At 31.8% G+C, this 14340-nt stretch overlaps 1 protein-coding gene across 1 annotated transcript; it reads right to left on the bottom strand.

Moving 5' to 3' along the window:
* Nucleotides 1-7141: 7141 nt before the first annotated feature.
* Nucleotides 7142-12754, bottom strand: LOC104249090 (sulfite exporter TauE/SafE family protein 4-like). Its single transcript, XM_009805472.2, has 12 exons — nucleotides 12485-12754; nucleotides 11761-11920; nucleotides 11116-11316; nucleotides 10568-10629; nucleotides 10345-10384; nucleotides 10164-10222; nucleotides 9976-10062; nucleotides 9779-9829; nucleotides 9413-9652; nucleotides 8508-8601; nucleotides 8268-8408; nucleotides 7142-7857 (listed from the first exon to the last, which is right to left on the bottom strand). The coding sequence occupies exons 1-12, from the start codon at nucleotides 12647-12649 to the stop codon at nucleotides 7775-7777; spliced, it is 1383 nt and encodes a 460-aa protein (XP_009803774.1). The 5' UTR covers nucleotides 12650-12754; the 3' UTR covers nucleotides 7142-7774.
* Between the last annotated feature and the right edge of the window lie 1586 nt (nucleotides 12755-14340).

Raw genomic sequence — 14340 nt, 5'->3', positions numbered from 1 at the left:
CACTACATTAATATATTTATCTGCCTTTATTTATACTAGTTTTAGGGTACGCGCTTTGCGCGTGTACCTATATTAATAAATACACAAATTTTAAAAATTACATACATGTTATTGGATAATTTGTTTGAGTTATAAATATAATTTAAGATTTTTTTTAAAATAATAAATATTATTCCTATTTAGTTAGCTTAATAAATGAATTAATTTTATTTAGATGCCTTATTGTTATTTTGTTTGGACTTATGTCCAAACTTATGAAAATTGTTGATATTTACAATTCTTTAAATATTTATCAAATAACATAAATTAAAAATTAAATCTCTTGGTCTCTTAAAACTTTGCGAAAGAAAAAAATTGGCATTATACCTCTTAAGAATTTGATAGTGACAATGTAAAGCTTAAAGAATGAGTAATATTGAACTAATATTTTACAAGAAAAAACTTAGTATAAAAATTGTAGCAAGACGTTTTCATTTGTTAGACTGAATGCAAGAAAGAAACAAATGATAACTCATTTATAATCTAGTTGCCTTCTACAATTTTACCTTATTGCTTAAAATTTATTTTTTCACCGATTTGAATCTTTTTTTTTACTATAATTATTTTTCTATATTTTATGATTTCTTTCACTGTTAATATTCTTCTTACAAAAATAAAATTTATGTAATTTAAGTGTTTTGACAATTTAACAAAAAAAAATAATTTATATGATAAATTTGTAAAATAATTGAATCGGATTCGTTTACTAATTAATTAATTCAAAAACTTAATTATTTGTTCTCAACACTAAAAGAAATAACTTATTTTTTCTTAATTCAAAATTTGAATATTTGCTCATTCTAATTTTTAAATATTTGAGAATAATTATAATTTTTCCAATAAGAATTCAATTTACAAATAGCAAGAAAAACATATGTTTTGAATCTTTATGTTTTCAGAATTCGTTGCGTGCTTGACTCCTACATAATTTTGCTAACTCACGTTTTGCATAATAAAGAATCTTATAGGAATAGTTCAATACAGCTTTAATATTAATGGGCTTTACATAAGGAAAATTTTAATAATAAAATTTTAGTTGATTTTAAAATCCTAAAATTAGAAAAATAATTAAATGACTATTTTATCTAGTATAAAATCAATTTTTAAAGGGCAAAATTGACGAATGATATTTCACTAAGGACTTTTATGCTGATATATAGATAAAGATTTTAATGCCCTAATGAGATGTACAATTGCTCCAACTATACCAAATAGTTATGATATTTTGGGACGGTTCTAATTAAATCTGTCAAAATGTTTATGTAACATTTCAATAAACGGAGAGAGAAGAAACCAAAATTAAAAATAACAATTTATTAAAAAACTTATTTTGCCTATTTTTTCGCTTTTGAATATCAAATTAGACGATAAGTAACAGAAATAGACTAAAAAGTATAAAACTTAACGTATAATTTGGATTTGCCCAAAGATAAAATTTTATTATATTTAACTATTTAAGTTCAAGCATAATTTATATTATTTATAATAAAACAAAAAGGGTAAAGACATAAATAAATATGCCTGACGGGGATTTGGCTAAAGATAGAATTTATTATATTTAACTATCTTAGTTTGATACTAAATATGATTAAATTATTTTTTATCAAAATAAAATGGCCAAAGACTTGGAAAAATATTGCCTAACGTGCGGTTCTTAACATGGTTAAGAAGAAAAACTTGGAAACTTTGAAGGATTTAAGAAGAGTCCTAATATTTAGGATCTTGTACATAGTTAAAATAAGGAAGTATTTAATAAATACTATATTTTTAGTTGATTTCAAAGTTCAAATTTTTAGGAAAATAATTAAATGACTATTTTGTCTAGTATGAACTCTATTTTTAGAGGGTAAAAAAGGCGAACGACATTTCGCTAAAGGCCTTCGTGCTTTTAATATAGTATAAATATCTGAATTTTTTGGCTGATGAATTTGAATAATAAAAAGGCATATGAACTCCAAAAAAGAAGAAGGCTTGTGAACCAAATGAAAATATATTATTTGAACTACGACTACAACAACAATACCGAACCCAATGTAATTTCATAAACGGGACCTTCCCTATCTTGAGAAGATAGAGAGACTATTTCTAGTAGTCCCTCAGCTGATAGGGGTATTATCACTTTTAGCCTCTGCCAGAAACTATTTACATTTGGTAGTTGAAAAAGTGTGTAAAATTTGTATAATTTTTGTATATAACATACAGAATGTATATATATATATATATACAAAAAATATACAAATTTTATATATTTTTTCGACAATTATTTTTACAACGGCAATACAATATCATTTATAATTTAAAAAAAAGAAAGAAAAAGAAACAGTAGCAACAAACAATATTTGAACTACTGAGTAAGCCCATATATATATATATCACCATGACGACTTCTGGTTATTAAATTGGAACCAACTAGGAGTCTAGCACTAAGCAACATGATTTCAAAGTCAAGGCGTATCGTGAAATGTACTTAATTAGTTAATTAATAGGAGTATTAATCTTGGAATTAATGCCCTTTAAGCAACAAACTCGTACGGCTTTTAAGCAACTAGTCATATCATCAATTAATTAGGAGTATTCGTATGTCAATATTGCAATTAATGGCTCTCATGGTCCATATTGTGTTTGATTGTCATATGTGCAATTAATAACTATAAATCACTTAGTCTACTCCCTCCGGTCCACAACCAATTTACTTTTTTATTTTGGTCCAAAATAAGTGTCCACTTATATAATCAAGAAAAAATTTAATTTGTTTTTTCAAAATTACTTTTATGTACGTATCCCTAAAAAGTCATTTACTCCTCACATTTAAAAAGAGAAGTAAGTGCTATTATAACTATGCTGCAACATTTAATTAAGGATAGTTTAGTCACACTAACTATTTTTGTCTAAATTTTAGTATTTCCTTAATAGGTGTGCACAAAGCAAAATTGATCACTTATTGTGGACCGGAAGGAGCGACACTTAGCAACATGATTTCAAGTCAAGGGGCATCGTGAAATGTACTTAATTAGTTAATTAGTAGGAGTATTAATTAATCGTGGAACACCCTCTAAGCAACAAAAGTTGAAGATGACATTTCTAGAGCAATCCGTTTATTCATATATTATTAATGCAATTAATTAATGGCTCTAGTGGTCCATATTGTGTTTGATTGTCACATATGTGATTATCAACTATACATCACTTATTTTTACTAAAATAAATAACTTCCTTCCACATGTGTAGTTGAAAATAAGCATAAATCCGGAAATTCTCAAATACGGCAACCTTTCGCATTGTTGGTAAATTCTTAGGAAGACTATCTATTTTTCCGGAAAAAGATCAATTGAAATCCTCGAATTGTTTCTACTAGATGAATACATTCCCCTCAAGAAACCGGTAAATACTTCTGCTACGAAAAATACACAAGTGCCTCTTCTCCATAATTCCACCCCGCCCCCCAAATCCCCCTCCCCCACCCAAAAAAGAAAAGAAAAGAAAAAGACACTAGAGGTGCCAAAAGATGGACGCTAAATTCATTATTATCACTTTGTCGCACGAGTCTAAACTTATTCAAACTCATTCTCTCGTCTCCTTTTTTCTCCTTACCTATATTCATGCGTTACCCGCATTTAAAATAAACAAAAAACATAATATCAAGAAAATAATAATTTAACTGAAAATTATTTACACCCGCCTCAAACATAAGGAAAATAAACATTAATTGTAACTTAGTAGAGTATAAACACATCAATCTCCAATTGTTCTAACATCAAATGAATTGTCCCAAATAAGATAAGGGACGATGAACAGTACATGTGATGCAGCACGTTGTACAAGTTGTTATCAAAGGACAAAGCAGTTATTGTCCCTTTTGCCATTGAAGGGACAAAAAGGAGAGAAGAAACCTTTCTCTTATTAGAGTTATAACAACAATATACCCCGTGATCACACAATGTGGGGTCCGGAAATGGTAGAGTGTACGCAGACCTTACCCCTACTTGTGTAAGGTAGAGAGACTGTTTTCGATAGACCCTCGGCTCAAGAAAAGAATTTTGTAAACATGTTTGAAAAATAAAAGAGTAAAACGCTATGATGAAAATTAAGGGTGTACAAAGGAAACCGATAAACCGCACCAACCCGAGAAAAAAATCCGAAGGTTGGTTTGATTGGGTTTGGTGTTTGGAAAAAAAAACCCGACCATAATTGGTTTGGTTTGGTTTTAACTAAAGAAAGTCAAATCGAAACCAAACTAACCCGACATTACATATATAAATTTTTTAGATATATTTAATATATAAATATACTTATTGTGATGTAATTTATAAATATTTCTTAAAAGATTTCATAATTTTATTTTTTGAGGTATTATTTCAAGGTTGGACTTAGAACTTTTGAATGTTCCAATAAGTTTTATAGCCGTTAACATTAGTAAATTAAATAATGCTAACAAAAGCCCAAACCAAAATCAAATCAATACTAATGCTAACAACAGAAATTTAATTCAATACTACAAACGGGAATATATTGAATATCTATTTTTTGTTTTGCAATAATTTAGATAAAATGCATAACCTATTTTTATTTTTTCTTTAGCGTTTAGTCATGTATTTAATACTCCCTTATTAGTCTACTTATTTTATCATGATTTAGTACTCTTAGATTATGTTTATTTTTATTATGGCTTTTTAATTAGCAATATTTATATTATATAATTTTATTGTTGAATATTTTAGGATAATGCCATGACATATCTCATATTTTGTATTATTTTTTTGGAAAATACTTTATATAGTTGTATTCTACTAGGACTAAAGAAATGTTTTGAGCATAATTTATATGTTTTGTTCTACGAAGATTTTACCGGAAAAAACCCGAAAAAATCCGAAAATCCGAGAATGAAAAACCCGAGTTTTATTGGTTTAATTTGGTCTTTAGATTTAATAATCCGACACAATTGATTTGGTTTGGTAATTGTAAAATCCGAACCAACCCGACCTATGTACATCCCTAATGAAAATACTGGTAAAAAAAAGTATTGCCAGCAAAAATAGCAAAGAGAACCAAAGTAAAAGATATGCACTAGTAGTATAATTGAAGAATAAGATAATACTAGAATATGAAGAGTCCATTACTTAGATGATCACTAAACTATCCAAAATGATGGATTAAAGTTACTTTTCATTCATTTGTAACAAGAAAATCACTCAACTATCCTTGTTGCACTCTAATAAACACTCAATCAAATTTCTTAATATTTCCGATGAAAAAAAGCTGACTTGGCAGTTCACATAGACTTTTTATATTTTTTGCCACATAAGATAGTTATCATCCAAACAAAAATTAATCGAACCTGGCCATTAAAGACAATACCACCCGAAATAAACTTTGACTCCTAAATGCATCTTTCTTCCAAAAACTTTTGGACCCATTATTATTTTATATAACTGTTTTCTTCTTCGCCTGTGGATCGAAATAACATGGTGCATACGGAAACTAACAATATAAAGTTTGGTGAACGATAAATCAGACGACAAAAAGAAAAATATACTAAACTAAGCATAATAGTTTATTATGGTTTGATCAATTGATTCACATATGATAAAACTAATATAAAAGTAGAAAAACTATCGAGAGAAAAATCTACCCTTAAACAAAACTCTTTAGTGACTACATTGTGGATATTTTTTGTATTCTTGTGAGAAGCAAAAATCCTTACTTTATAGATGTGCAAAATTTATCTTCCAAGAAAAGGATGAGTCATGGGTTTTTGGAAAAGAAATACGTTTAGGAGTAAGGTTTATCTCGGGTGGGTTTACCTTTAATGGATCAGGTTTGGATTTATTTTTTGTTTGGGTGATAATTATTTTATGTGGCAAAAAATATAAAAAGTTAACGTGGACTGCCAAGTCAGCTTTTTCCATCGGAAATATTAAGAAATTTGGATGAGTGATCATCATTGTGCAAGAGGAATAATTAAATGACTTTCTTGTTACAATTGAAAGAAAAGTGACTTTGCTCCATAATTTTCAATAGTTCAGTGATTATATGAGTAATAGACTCAGAATACGAATAACAATACTGATAAATAGAAGAGGGAGCAGATAAACCAAATCTTTTAATTCTTATTATCTTGGGATAAGCCTTGGCCACACGACTAAGCACACCTACTAATCCTATTTAGTTTAAAATTTATGATATTGACCAAACACTATGATATTCTATTTCAGATCCAATGATTTAATCAAATCTCTAACCTCAACAACAAGATCCTTATTGGATTCCTCTTTGAATATTTCATCTATATAATTTTATATGGTGATGTAAGCATGTTACTTTATTTAAACTCATACAATTTAGGTGCCGCCCTTCCCCTAACGCTGTGTAAATACGGAATGCTTTGATAATTCAATTCTAATTTTTGGAGATTTATCAAAATTGATTAACTTTGAGTTAGTTGCCGACCTGCTACAACATTCCTCCTTTATTCAGGCTTAGAACCAACAATGTAAGCATACTCACACATTCAGACTTGGTGAGGAGATGTTTGAATGAACATGAAATTTGAAATATCAAGTTGACTTATATACTAGACTAACTATAGTTAAAAAAAAATAGTAGTTAAATACTCTGCATGAGTTAAAGAGTAAGTTTAATAATTAAAAAATTCACGTTAAAATTGTATGTGTTCTACGCTTGAAAGCTAGATCCACATGAGGTGTAATGCAAAGCCAAAAAAACGCCAATCGCTATCTCAAGATTAAACAAATACCCGCTAACAAACCAACCTCCGACCAATAACTAAAATTGCTCGGGGTTGGATAATCTATCAAATGCTAGTCTAAATGATTTGAACTTTCTTGTGAGAGTGGTACAGAATAATAAATCGAATATATTAAACATTTTGTAACATTCTGAAATAGACAGACTGCTATAATCAGTACAAAGAAACTACATTGTTCTCATTACTTTGGTACTTGGAATTTATTTTAGGATTTTCTGCTGCTTTGAGTACAGAAATATTTTTTATTTTATCAAGAAACAAGAGGTGCAGTAAACTATTACTATGTGCGAAATCTGAAGAAAGGTCGGACCACATCAGGTCTATTGTACAGTAAAATTAATAGAAAGAATCACAAACTTCATTGCAAAACAAGTGAAGTGACCACTATAACATCGCGAAATACAAATGGTATTGGTGTTGGACTGTTGGCGTTAGCGCTAGCTAACCCTCAAACAGAACCATAGACATACACAAGAATTAACCAAATTGATATAATGCTGGTGTTAGCGCTAGCTAACACTCAGATACAAACCATAGAAATATGCTGGTGTTAGCGCTAGCTAACACTCAGATACAACTTAGATCAAGAACAAAGATTTCACGACAAAAAATGGTAATAGAGGTGGCATTGGCCGGCGTTAGCGCTAGCTAACTCACGGACATTATAGCCACATTGACACGAAACGTCTTACTGTATAACTGACTAAAAGCAAATGGAAAAAATGGCGGAGGATGCTGGCGTTAGCGCTAGCTAACACTCAGGCAAATTACCACATTTTCAAATGACATTCTATACTTTTATCTTATAGTAAAATGACTTCTTGAAATGGTTGGTTCAATAATGTATTGGCCACCATCCCTTCTGCTGCTGCTGCTGCTGCAGCTACTCTTTACATGTATGTTTTTATAGTCTTTACTGAACTGTGCCATTCTTGTCCACCAATAATTTGCTAGTTGGAAATACACAAATTATTGACTGCTGCAGAAATCCAAGAATCCCATGAACTCATGGTTCTGTATCATACTGATGCTCTTCTCTATCCCTATCACCCCTGTAACCATTGCATAAATCGAGAAAAAATCATTTTCTTGCTTCTTAATTTTATGTCGAGACCCGAGACATAATTAATATGATAGATATTAAACGTACTCTCTCTAAAAGCTTAAGTTTTTAAATATGATGGTCACACAATTCAATATTTTATGGCGATATAAAAAAAAGGGCATCTCGGTGCACGAAGTATCCCGCGTTCACATAGGGTCCGGGGAAGGGCCGCACCCCAAGAAGGTGTACTATAGGCAGCCTACCCTCATGCAAGCATCAGTGGCTGATTCCACGGCTCGAACCCATGACCTATAGGTCACACAGAGACAACTTTATCGTTGCTCCAAGGCTCCAAGACAATTTTACAATATTTTAATTTATGGCGATATGAAGTTCAAGAATTATTTATTGACTTACCCATTGTTAGAGCGCTGGCGAAAATGACACCAGAGAGTATGAATACAATGAGTGATGCTCTCTTTAAGATTGCGATAAGTTTTCTAATGAAGCATTGTCCCCAAAAGCCAGCAAGAATAGATACACTCATGAGATATAGAGCTGCAATATGAGTTTTAGTTAGTCCTGAGGATAATGTTGCAAATAATGTACAAGACTTGAGTGAAAATTTTGAGAAACTTGTTGAGTCTAAGAATATACCATAAGGCATTGGGAATCTCTTGAGGAGATAAAACTCTACCACTGATAAAGATGATGAGAACATCATCACAAATGTTGCTGTTGCACTAGCTACCTGTAGAAGTAAAAAACAATGTCCTTTCTGTCAATTTTCCAATTGATTGAAACAGTCATCTTTCCTGTAATATTCCTTAGATATTTCCACAAAGACATCTTCATAAAATCATAATAGCACAATGTACTGTCAGTATAAAAAGGGCAGCCAAGCTCCCACTATGAGCGGGATCCGGGGAAGGGCCGACCACAAGGGTCTATTGTACACAGACTTATCCTGCATTTCTGCAAGAGGCTGTTTCTACAGGTCGAATCCGTGAGCTCCTGGTCACATGACCCCCTTCAATGTACTGTAACTTAAATTCTTTTTGAACCTTTTCGCTATACTAGAGTTGTCACGAACTTACTAGGGCCTCTACCAATCCCTCTCTACCTTCTATTATTTGTATCCCACTAGGGCCACCACACTAAATGTACTTAAATAATGGTCAAGTTTAGAAGAAGTGACTAATTTTTTAAAAAGGAGACATAAGTGAGAGTAAAGGCTTTCCAACAAGAGGTACTTAAAAAGTAAGAGTAAAGGCTGTCCCATAAAGATGTACATCTTGTTTTAGAATCTTGGTGATTGACATCCATCATGTGCAATAATTAACCAAGTATGTTCATATCTAGTGTTGACTTCTTGCAAAAAACTCTGGCACTCAACCATATCATATTAAACAAAATCTGTAAAATGTACATCCCAATTCAACAACTACTACTACTACGGCACAATGCCAAATAAGCTGAAGTCGGCTATATGAACTTTCACTGTCCAAAATCGGATATCGTAATCAAGAAATTAATAAATGAGGTAACGACAATGGCCGTACCTGAGGGATAACTCCAATCTCAAGAAGAAGAGGGCCAAGAATGAATCCACCACCAGATCCTAGCAATCCTCCAACAGTGCCTCCCAATATGCCACAAAGGGCACAGAAGATAAGGTTTGTGGCAGTCCATTGAATGTCAGCCTCACATATTGACTGTGTATTCCCTTCTAATCTCCTCTTCTTGCTTTCCTTGTACAATTTCGCACATTCATACCCAAACACTGCAAATGCTACTGGGAACTGAAAACAAAATGCATTCCATAAGACTCAACCTCACCATACACAGATAATATTATATAAACGACTTAAATACACGATAGAGTATTGCAAGTGGCAGAAATGGCCTTGCTGCCAATATTTATGTACCTGTAGTAAGTTGAGCACCCAGTAAAATGGAGTACAAGCCACTAGATTGTTCTGTAAACAGGTTAAAAATAGTTGAGTTTAGGTGCACACCAATGGGCATTTCATCGACAAGTTAATTTTTAGCACGTTTAAATCTAGTAAATATGTTTACAAGAAACAAGTACATATTAAAATTAGAAGGTAGAGATTTCACTTGCCTTAAACACTTGAAGAAGCAGAAATATGAACCATACAACAAAGAGCACCAGAATTCTCTTCAAATTAAGGTTGAACTTAAAAATTTCCTGTGAGATATCAAAATTAGACAATTAGAATCAATAAAACAAACTTACAAATCGGAGCCAATAACAGAAAGTTCTCCATTTGATGTAGTAAATTAACTTACCAGCGGTGTTTTCTCCTCCCTAGGGACCAGTGGCTCATACATTGTATCAATAACAATAACTGAAAGAAAGCAAGTAAAATTAACAAATATTAGCCTAATTTAAATTAGGATTAAATCAGTAATTACTTTTTCTTAGTAAAAAAAAAAACAGAGAAGTGTAATCAGTTCTTGGACGACATACGTTCACCACGTGAATTTACTGGAACTTCTTCCATTGATTTCTGCAAGTTCCAAATAACACAGATGAAGAATTAGTTACCATCAACTGTAACTAATTGACTGCTATAAAAACAAATAGTAATACATTCTTAATCTCATTGATATTGTTTAAGTAATTTATACTATATGTTAAGTACATTTGAAAGAAAAATCCTCTTGTAAATCATTGGATTAGTTGAGCTAACCTTGAGAATAGTTTCTTCTTTCCACATCTCAATTGCTTTAAAAAATGATCTTGATGAAGTCCCTATTACCAAACAATAATATAATTAGAGTTGCTTTAAGCAATGATGTCAGACTTAACAACAAAAACCAATAATTTAACAAACACAAATCCAAATCTTGCATTAGGAAAACAAGGATGATAACATAAAGGACCAATAATGAAATTAATCATGGTTAATGAAACGGACTTAACTTCTATACACTGATAGTATATTTTAACATGTCGCAACAAGTATACTGTCTGTCTTATTTGCCAAATTACTAATCTACACTTATGGAACAGTTGCATAATTATCTTTAAGATAATATATACTCAGACCTCTCTACAGCAGTCATTCACTATAAAACCCAAGTTTTTCTCGGACTCAATTTTTATGTTATGTTATGATATATGTTCTTTATAACAACACTTCACTATAACAGCCAAAATATTTCGGAACAAACGAGTCTGTTATAAAAAGATTTGAATGTATGTAAGTATATAAAACTTAAATATCGCGAAAATTACCCATAAAGAGGATGATGATGAGGACAGTGATGAGCCAGTAGGGGAAGACAACACTTAGAGAAACACCAAGTGTGATGCCAAACATGAGCATAGGCTGAAATAATAGAGCCAAATCATAATCAAGTATAGGTACTTCTCTGCATGGATGTGGTACCCTCAAATTGTACCATACTGATGATGCTGATGCCCCCATTATCATACCTGTAAAAAAGCAAATCAACTTTTCAACAGAATGAAAAGTGTACACAAAAGAAAATACAAATAATTCAGATCTACCCCACTTTAACCATATCTTTTCCTGACCTTTTACTCATCCAAGTCACTTGTTTTTTATTTTGTAAAGCTTGCACAATTCTCAACTATATAAAGAAAGTCAAGTATCTCATGTTCACACATGGTTCGGGAAGGGCCGCATCCCGGGATGTAAGGTAGACAGCTTATTAGTGGCTTCTTCCACCACTCGAACCGTGATCTATAGGTTACACATAGATAACTTTATTATTGCTCCAAGACTCCTCTTCAATAATTCCCGACTATTCTATTGAATATTGCTATACATTACCAACACAGGTACCGAATAACTCTTTGTCTACGAATTGTAATGCTATTAATCTCTTATATGAAATGCAAAGAGAGAATGCTTACATTTGGAAAGAGCAGCAGCAGATTTTGTATCAAACCCAAGAAGCAAAGTAAGCATAGGAACAAAAATGCCGCCTCCACCAACACCTCCTACAGTACCACAAGCTGACCCCAAAAATCCTATTATTGTTGCCACAACAATTCTCCAACTAAATTTCAGTTCCTGCAACATGAAAATGAAGGGGAAAAAACCATAAAAACCAAAAACAATTTAAGGTAAATCAATACTCTTTTTTGCTCCACATCTATATACCACATGTGGAGGAGAACCTTGACTTAACTGATATAGTTGCTGATATGTGACCAGAAGGTCACGGATTCGAGCCTTAAAAATACCCTCTTGCAGAAATATAAGGTAAGACTACCCTTATGGTCCAACCCTTTTCTTTACCTCGCGCATAGCGGAAGCTTAGCACTGGGCTACCTTTTTTTTTTTTTTTTTTTATGTATATACCACATGTTTGTAACTATAAACAACAACAATAAAACTCAGTAAATTTTGAGAGGTGGGTACGCAAGCCTTACCTCGGCCCTGGAAGGGGCAGAGAGTCTATTTCCATTAGACCGTACAATAATAAAACCCCGAGAAATTTTACATGTGGGGACCTTACCCCGACCGTAGGAGGGCAAAGAGGCCGTTCCCATTAGACCACATGTTTGTAACCGGACATAGAAAAACAAGAAACATGCATATATATAGAAGATTATAACAAGAAACATGAATTACCGGCCAAACTTTGTCTTCAGATCCAATGGGTCGTTGCAAAAGATTAGAACTTTGATATAATTTTGGTGTAAATTTTCCATCTTGGAAGTTCTGGACAAAGAAAACTGATAGAACCGCCACAGAAAAACCTGCAAACAGATAAATCAAGAACCCTTTTGTAGCCATAGCCGAATGAAAACTAAAATCTTCTCTTTTTCTCTGCAAAGAACTCTCTCTTATCTTACGTTCTTTCCCTAATGAAGATTTTGAAATATATGGCTAGCCTACCAGCTTGGCGCTACCACATGTATTTATATAGGATGTTACAAAAATGAATGAATAAAAGAATCTTATTTGGAGTCTACCTGGAATTATTTCTGCCAAAAACAGTAGTAATATATTTTCCTTATCTTTTTTGGTAGGTGGTGAAATTTTGTTTTCTTTTTCTGTTTTATTTTAGTCAGGGATTGGGGGTGGCGGCATTAAGGGAATGGAGGCACATGTATCAACTTAACATTTCTGAAATAGACCAAATTAATACTCTCTCCGTTTCAATTTACGTGAATTTTCTTGGAGTAGGAGGATCAAATTGACTGGTTTAAGTGTGAATTTTGATATAAATTTTTCAAATTATTAAAAATAAAATTTATATATTTAAAAATTATAATAGTTAACATTTAAAAATATTTGCCAAAAACTATGATAAATTTATTTTGTTTGATTTCCCATATAATAATAATAATAACAAAATGGTGAATGCATGCTACGTGGTACACATTATTTTGTCTTGTAACCTATTTACGTCATAACAATGTGGTAGAGTGGTAAATACTCCTTCATATTTAACCAGAGGTCTCGGGTTCGAGCCCCTGGATATGGAGTCGCCTTTGTTAGGAAGCATTTTACCCCTCAATGTGGGACTTCCCGACGCTAATTCGGATTTAGTCGGGTCCCAATGTGGGTACCGGACACCGGATGAAAAACCAAAAAAAAATAGTTCCGATTCTTGCATTAAGGTTCAAGCCGTAAAAGCAATAACTAATACTTACTTTAAGATTGACCGTTTATATCACACCTCTAAGGCTGCAGCTTTTTCTCGAACCTGTATAAAGAGAGAACGCATTGTACAGTGGATTGCCCTTTAATAATTTCGGTTCTTGAATAAACAAAGGATTGTTGTTTAGAGAAAGTCAATTTTTTTCATTACTTTTTTTTTTTTTAAATATAGAACTTCACTAATTACTTTCTCAACACAATATTGTTTTACTTTTTACAGTATAAACTTCAAACTATAATTCCACATAAAAGCAGTTACTATATGTTTGCAAACTAATGCTAATAATACTAAATTGAAAACTGACAGTCAAATTAGATGTACTTTTTACAAATTTTGACCACATTTTGAAGTAGTGATCTATGTTGTGTTGTTGCAAGATAAGTACCAAGTGTATCAACAGAAAAAGAAACAAAATAAAAAAGAGTAATTTCGTCGAAATTTCTAATTTGGAAGTATCTTGAATCATAGATTCATTAGGTATTCAAATTTGGAACGAATACGTTACTATAAAATAAATATAAGGACAATTTTAGAAGAGAAATGGAATCTTTATGCCTAAATTTGTTAGATCTTTTTCTCTTGTAATCATTTTGACCAAAATAACGCCTTTTTTAAGATCGAAAAATCTAAGATTAGTAACGGAAATTTTAAAATTCGATGAATAATGAACTCGCCCTTTAATCTCCTATTATTCTCTACTTAATACTACTTCCTTCAGTTCATTTTTACTGATTTTTTTGTGGTCCAAAATATTTTTTTTCCCCAGATATTAAGAAGGAATTAACTTTTTCTTTTCCAAAGTTGTTCATGGAGTAAAGAA

This window comes from Nicotiana sylvestris, chromosome 7 (assembly GCF_000393655.2).
Source record: "Nicotiana sylvestris chromosome 7, ASM39365v2, whole genome shotgun sequence".
Lineage (NCBI taxonomy): Eukaryota > Viridiplantae > Streptophyta > Magnoliopsida > Solanales > Solanaceae > Nicotiana > Nicotiana sylvestris.
The sequence above is the reverse complement of the archived record's forward strand: the minus strand, read 5'-3'. Positions and strand labels throughout refer to the sequence as shown.

What these genes read in the sequence shown, in the direction of transcription:
- LOC104249090 (XM_009805472.2), bottom strand. Translation starts at nt 12,649, where the DNA reads ATGGCTACAAAAGGGTTCTTGATTTATCTGTTTGCAGGTTTTTCTGTG. An exon ending in TGCTGCTGCTCTTTCCAAAT is followed by an intron (nt 11,317 to 11,760) that starts GTAAGCATTCTC and finishes GCTTTTTTACAG; the next exon opens with GTATGATAATGGGGGCATCA. An exon ending in AAGAAGAAACTATTCTCAAG is followed by an intron (nt 10,385 to 10,567) that starts GTTAGCTCAACT and finishes TGGAACTTGCAG; the next exon opens with AAATCAATGGAAGAAGTTCC.